The 7,429-nt window shown below is 41.1% G+C and overlaps 1 protein-coding gene across 3 annotated transcripts; it reads right to left on the reverse strand.

Annotated features, from left to right (window-relative positions):
* Nucleotides 1-399: 399 nt before the first annotated feature.
* LOC131270476 (uncharacterized) lies at nt 400-7,029 on the reverse strand. Of its 3 annotated transcripts, XM_058272449.1 has the most exons (9): nt 6,118-7,029; nt 5,807-5,916; nt 5,618-5,743; nt 4,724-4,908; nt 4,209-4,481; nt 3,663-3,804; nt 3,095-3,525; nt 2,157-2,430; nt 400-2,092 (listed from the first exon to the last, which is right to left on the reverse strand). In XM_058272449.1, the coding sequence occupies exons 1-9, from the start codon at nt 6,344-6,346 to the stop codon at nt 935-937; spliced, it is 2,928 nt and encodes a 975-aa protein (XP_058128432.1). In that variant the 5' UTR covers nt 6,347-7,029; the 3' UTR covers nt 400-934. The 3 variants fall into 3 exon arrangements, with proteins under 3 accessions (XP_058128432.1, XP_058128422.1, XP_058128454.1); XM_058272439.1 differs by having other exon boundaries at nt 5,618-5,916; XM_058272471.1 differs by lacking the exons at nt 3,095-3,525; nt 3,663-3,804.
* Nucleotides 7,030-7,429: the final 400 nt, after the last annotated feature.

Genomic DNA, 7,429 nt, shown 5'->3' on the forward strand with positions numbered 1-7,429 from the left:
ACACGAATAACAGCTTTCCGCCTGGAATAGGTCAGGATAGATTTTCGTATTTAATGATACCAAACAGTTTCTATTTAGCATACGTAAACACTGAGTACGCTTTGTCTCACACCCATTAGTGTTTTCTATCTCACATAAGGATGCTGTAGTTTTCGTCTCCACAGTAACAATGCGGCAAGAATATGCTAAATCTGAAACTCATCTGAAAACATGTAACTTCCTGAAAACATCGGCGTTTGAAATCTTGTTGGGCTTCGAGCCGGATCTGAAAAGGTCATACCCCTGTCTGAATTTTAAATGCTGCTCTTATGTTACGTTGACCATTGACCATGAAATGTGTCAATGAAAATTTCTTTCGTGCCGAGAAGTTAAAAAATATTCCGAATAAATTTCGTGTTTTTATGATTTCCTGTGTATTAGCAAAATATACAGATTACTTACATATCCGCTTATAACAACTAACTTCTATTCTAATCATGAAGGACAAAACTAAAGCAATTTTGAGACTAAATCAATAACATACATGTAGCTCAATTATTTAAGAATACGCAATAAATCTTTTTGATTCCTTCGAAATTCAATTGAAATAATATTCAAAACTAGTAGAAAAAGATACCGAAATGATCGAAAATGTAATGTCTTGAAAACGGATCATAGATCATAGACGTTAGTCTTGAAAAACCGAAATCACGAAAAACCTTTCGATGATACGCTGCATTGCTCATTCCATTCGTGTACACAAGACTTATATCTTTTCCGTGTATATCGTGTGACATACCACGAAACTTGCAACGAGCTATTTGTTGAAATATTTACATTTGAACCGAGAATTCCATTCTCCTACCAACCAATTCGATTGTGGTCGCAACTCTTTTTGACAACATTTCGACCGGAAGCTGCTTAAGCTTGCTGCAACAGCAGTTTTGTAATGATTTCACGTAAACTCGCTCATCGTTTGCTTCCACGTGTTGCCGAATGGAATCTTTAAAATCTGTACCTTCGTATTTGGTACTCGACGATCGAGAATGCTTTGTACCTTTTTCAGAGGCACGATCTCCACCTCTTCGGGTAGATCAGGTTGTGAGCTGGCAGAGGCGATTTCCACAGGTTCGTCGCTTCCCGGAACCGGCTTTAGAATGGGAATGCTTCCGCCGAGTTGACTCTGCGCATCCTCAATATTCGCATCAATGTACAACTCCGTGACGCGCAGAAGTTCGACCGTTATGGCCCACACAACCGTCTCGAGCGTTTGGTTTAGTTTCATGAGACCCTTCAAAATCATGCGATTCGTGGCGGCAGACTGAGACACGTAGGTGGGTATGAGCAGCAACCTTTTCAAGTTGGAGCAAACGGCAAAGTATTTGTCGAAGCCTGTTTTTATGTCACAGTTGATGAGCTCAAGCTGCCTCAAGCTGGATACCGACGAGATACCCTGGAAGACGCTAAACATATCAAAGTTCTCCTGGCCTTTCTCCAACCGCAGTCGCTTCAGTGCTGTCAGACTTGGGAGGACAGTGGCTAGGTTCACTCCGATTTCGGTGCATTCACCAAGCTCCAGCGATTCCAACAGAACCAACGAACCCAAAGCATCTATAGAAGTGCTACCGAGCTTCGCGATGGATGTTAACGATAGGTGTTTGAGTTGGCGCAAAGCTCCCAGCTGATGAAGATCGCCATCTAGCGAGATTGCGGCGGAAGATTTCAAGCGCAACTCCTCCAGATGCACACCGTGCTCGAAATTTTCAAAATCAATGGGATCGTTTTTGATCGCCAGTGCGTTCACTACGCGAAGATTTGGATTGGACTGCAGCAGACTGCCGACCACCGACGAAGAACAGCGACACAGGTCAATTGTATCTATCTTATCCGCTTGCCCGATGTGCTCAATAAATCGCTGCCACATCTCATCGTTGCTGCCGGCATTCAAAACTTTCCGCAGATCCAGATGTCTTGTGTCGTTCTTGCGTAACTTTGCGATCATTCCAGCCCAATCCTTCACATACGAGTTCTTCATACGTACAGTTTTCCAAAAGCGAGGATGATTCCCCACATGGTTCCACATGCGACACACGCTAGAGGCGCGAAGAAGTTCCTAGAAAGATAAATAAAATAAATCTTCTGTCTCCTTTCACCGACATTACATGTCGCTAACTTACTTGTACTTTCAGGTAATCAAAAACGTGCATTAAACAATTATACCCCGCTGAAACTTCAGCCAGGAAGTTGGACGGATCACGGGCTCCGTAGTGTTGCACTGTTGTGCTGCTGTTATGCACGATCTTTACGGTGGTGCTATGATTTTTAAGAGGGCCATCACCGACAATCAGTTGAGCATTCGCTTCATCATCGGAAAGTCTATCCTGAGTACTCGCCACTTCCTTGTTGCTTGATACGTTGTTGGTCGTTTTGCGCCCGTCGTCTGGAAGTTTACTGTTTCGAAAAAGCGCAAAAAGAGAATACAGAGATTATTATAATTTGGCAACAGTCCGTGTATTTGTATTATTGGATGTGTAGAAGCCTCTTCCGATTTGATCGATTATAAACCACACAAAAAACCCAAACTAAACAAAACGTAACAGAGCGACGCGCAAAGGACGTGAAACGAAACAGGAAAAATGACAATAAGTAAGAATAACTAAAATCGACAAGAACATTGAAAAGCGACCTATTCGAGTTGGTGTCGTTTGAATTGGGAACACTGGACAGGAAGCAATTATTTGCTGATGTAATCCTGAAATCGAGAGAAAGAGAAGAAAAACTGACAGACAAAAAGATCTTGCTTTTGGATTATCGTTAAGGTACTGGGGGTTAGTGTTTTAGCGTCGATTTGTTGCTGCCGCAAGTAAATAGGAATTGAAAATTATAATTCCATACCCATTGAGTATTAATGAGTACCGTCATTAGCTAATCATGATTATCTACTAATGTCTCAGACTTTGTGAAACAGCAAACGGTGATAAAAGACGCTACTGAATTACTGTTGTGCATATTATATAAGACGGAGAATGTATATGAAAAGGATAAAACTCATGCAACTATCGAGCCGAAAGAAATGATTCCCAGATCTACATAGATCCGTATCCTCGCTACTTACGCTATCTGGTGCTGGGAGTTGTTGGCCGTTTTCGTGGAAGCTTTTTTGGATGATTTTACGGATGTTGCTTTGCCCTTCGGTACAACCACGTACTCATGGTTACGGATAACAATAACATCCTGCGGAGGAATATCCTTTCCAACATTGCTACTTGGTGGCGCAGTTAAGGCAGTAATGACACCCTTTGCGACCGCCGATTGCTGGGAGTTGCGTTTGCTTTTCTCCTTCGCCTGTAATGTCGTAGGTGGTAGTGGTGTAGAAGATGCCGTCTGATTCGCTATCAACGATCCTCCATTGTTCGGTGCGGATAGCGGTTTTGGGACAGCAGCTCCACTTCCATTTTCGTTACCACTGGTGCCGAACTTCCCAAACGATTCTTTGTATGCTTGCTGCTGCTGCATTTCCGCCGCCGCGGATTCTTCCAAACAGCTCTTGAAAGGTAATGAATCGGTACACTAAACGTCAGAACATATTTCTGGCAACAACCGGGTCCGCCTGCTACACGACCACAACGGGAACGAGTAGAGCGTATTGCAGTTTTAACATGAAATATCCATTCCGTACATACCTTGCAAGTGAATCGACGAGCTAACGCTTCGGCTGTGGTTGCATTCACGCATTCCGGGTGGTACATACTGAAGCACACCATGCACTGTAGCATCGGTATCATTCCCATCGCGGGTAAACATTGAATGGTACAAGACTCCGCCCTGTTGCCGGAATCCGGGGAATACGATGTTGCCGATATTTGGCACGACCACGAAGTGTCCACAGCATTATTTGTTATTGCAATCATGGTTTCGTTGTTTGGTTATGTGTTTATTCGAATGATGGTTGATAGATTCGAGTTCAGTGTCGAAGGAGGTTTCATGTCAATAGAATCAGCACATCCCGAAAGAAATCAATGATAAGCAAGAAAGGCATACGATATGAGAGTAAAGGAACGGAGGAATAATAAGAGAAAAAACAGAGGAATAACAAAAGGGAAGATTTTTCTACACTACCAAGCGCTCCAAAACATTTCAATCTATTGATATGCACCGCGAAGGCAGTGAAACTAGCAGTTATGGTAACCCATAAGGCTTATTTACTAACGCAGCATCGATATACTCACTTGGACTTTCCCGACGATTTCGATGGCTTTCCGACAATTCCAATGCTTTCATTTGCCTTTGTTATTCCAATGACCTGATGGCTAGAAGCGTTGGTGTGACCTTTCGATGTTTGAGATGAGGTCCGCGAGTACGAAGGTGGAGGCGGACTAGCTCCTTTCGGCATTTTAGGTTTTGGCACTCGCTTGCCAAGGTCACCAGGGGGTGTTTCCAGCGCGTATGGATAATTTCCGGAACCTGACCGTTTTGGTGCGTTGCCGTAAGATTTTGCGCTCCTAAGAAGATATTTTAAAACAAAATTAAATGAAAAAAATCGTAAAAAGCCGCATCGAAGATTGAGAACAATTCAACAACTATTGAAACTAAGTTTAATTAAACAAAAGACAAAAATGAATGCTAACCCACTAGGGTAACAGATTCGGCTAAGCTTTCCAATCAGGAGAATATTAGCCCTATACAAGTTAAAATTGATTATAAATTAATTGAATTAGTTTGATTTTTTTAAACTATTACAAACCTTATGGTTTCTTCGTCCGGTTTTCCTCCTACTGGCTCCTTCACGAAGGTAAAATTATTAATAGTTAAATCATCGTGGAGTGCAGCTGCGATATCATTACGTGTACGTAACTTCTTTCCTTGAGGTGTAATGTAGTATACCTCTCCTTTATCCTTGCTGTTTCCATCCATATTAGCTCGATAGACCTATCAAAGTAATGCGTGCAATTAAGACCAGTACACAGTATCTAATAATAATTTAGAGTTTTTTTAAAATCGGCAGTATTTAACATTTCTAATTAACTCCAGCAAACATTGACTTAGATGTGTAGAATGAACTGTTATAGAGTCGTTACGCCAAGAAGCAGAATTGCAGCAAAAATTGCTTACTGCAACTAGTTTGTAGTAAGAGGCTGTTGGCAACCCATCGCAAAAATTGATTTTGCTTTGACGTTGGGAGCTAATGAATGCATCTGCATTCAACACAGATGGTACAAATTAAATGAATTCGGAATTTGTGTTGAAATATCAAAAAGGTTCTGAAATAACGTTTTGTTCGTCGGTTATTCTTTAATTGATCTACATGTGTCTCATATGAGGTGCCAGGGACTCATCATTTGTCCCCACAATAATTTCTATTCAATTCAGCTTGAGGAACTTAAACCATGCATGCAACTATACTGACATGGACAGTCATATAGTTGCATAGGCATGAACAAATTCCAACATTCCAAACTACATAAATTTACCATTTATTTCTTCGTTAGTTCTCCAGGTTATAAAATATTGAAAAAACGTTAAGTGAGAGTTTATAAAGGCAGTTTTTCTATTGAACTTCTATTAAACTATTAAACAACAATATCGTATTTAGCTGCTCGTATGTTTCTTTTTAAATGTTAACAATGTTTCAACTTACCAATTCCCGCTTCCATCCATATCTAAAAGGCTCTTTATATACATCGTCCTGCGTGTTTATAACAATATTGGTCTTCTTTTTAGCAGCGCTCTTATTTAATTCGTTTGCAGTGTTTTCCATGTCGTCCTGCAGACCAAACAATAAAAAATTAGATTCAATATCGACAGCAATCTTCGGCAAGAAACGAACCTGTTTGGAAGTATTATTGAAATCCACATCCTCCTCGGCATGTTTTCTTTCAGCCACCGACAATATAGCGTCCGATAAATAATCTACCGCCCGTGGCGAATTCAGGACACCTACGAAATAACCATATTAACGTAATTCATAGTTGACATTATCATATCAACACAATCATTTTAGTATATTCATTCCAAATTAATTAATAAACAAAACATTTTCTTTTTTCCACATAACTGCATCGGACTGAACTTAAGTGGATAGCATCGCAATGTACAGTGAAATACATCTTTAGAGGCAAGAAATTATCCATCATTTACCGTTTTCACTGCTAGTTGCATCTTCGTCAAATCCAGCAAAGTCGTCCTCATCGCTGTCGTATTGCTCGTAAAAACGACGCTTTTCGCCGCGGCTGGACTGTTCGCCTGCAACGGAAACATCCTCGTCCTCGTCTTCTTCCATCGGCTCTTGCTCATTGTAAAGCTGCTGAGTTTGTTGATGCTGCAGTATATCACCGGCGAGCGGCTGTAACCTTTGCTGTTGAGCCATGATTTCACTCGGACTGTCGTTTACGCACAGCCCTTTCAGAGCTATACAGCAACAAACCACGAACACTGATAATGACCAGCTATAATTGCTCTCTAACTGAGTCAAGTGTACAACTTTTTCGAACCGTCACCGATACGACTCTGCACAAAAATTGTTAATCGTAGCTAGGATTATTTTGGCTCAACGTAAAAACTCATTAGCGTTTCAGAATACACAAAAGCAATACTCAACGTCGTTACGTTGAGGCGCGTAACATTCGAGTGAAAACTGAAGTAAATCAACAAGCTATTTGAGTTATCGCCAAGAATTATTTAACTGCACATTTCACTTCCTATTTTTTGCCGTATTACGTCCGTTTCTTCTCGATGCGCACCAATATTGACACCTTTGCAACAATTGTGAGTTTGTTTCGCTTTCTAAATCGAAACACCCGCCGACGCGCAATGTGAGGTTATGTTATCGCTCGGTGGAAGCGAAGAACCTCAACCAAAGCAAAGATAACGAAGAGTTAAAGAATCGTGCCTCTCCACTTGTTGGTCGATCGTTTCATTCCGCGCTTCATCCGTAGCCTATTGGTGTTTAGATTTCACTGAGTGCACCTTTGAGAATTGTCGTTGTAAAAAATCACGACATATCGGTCGCGTAACCTGAATAGTGCGCCTACTTTTACCAACTACACAATTTCACGCACGAGCACGATGCGATGCCTGTTTGACAACTGCCAAACTTTTCATCAGTTTGATGAAACTAAACTGGTAGTGTTGTGCCAATCGGGATTCGGAAGATTCGAAGATTCGATCCCTAGACGGATTCTAAAGATTCGAATCCCATTTGACAGATTCTAAAGATTCGAATCCCATCTGACGGATTCTAAAGATTTGATTCGATTAGGATTCGAATCAGATTTGATTGGTTTGGGACTCGATTTGATTCGATTCTGACTTGTTCCTAAACTGTTTGAATCGACTCACAATGATTTGAGTCGAATTAGTCACATAACTAGTCGATCTAGAGACAATAGGTGGAATCGCATACGGATTTGTTTATTTAACCATGCCCTACTACCAATTTTGAATGAACTCA

This window comes from Anopheles coustani, chromosome 3, assembly GCF_943734705.1.
Source record: "Anopheles coustani chromosome 3, idAnoCousDA_361_x.2, whole genome shotgun sequence".
In the NCBI taxonomy this organism is placed as follows: domain Eukaryota; kingdom Metazoa; phylum Arthropoda; class Insecta; order Diptera; family Culicidae; genus Anopheles; species Anopheles coustani.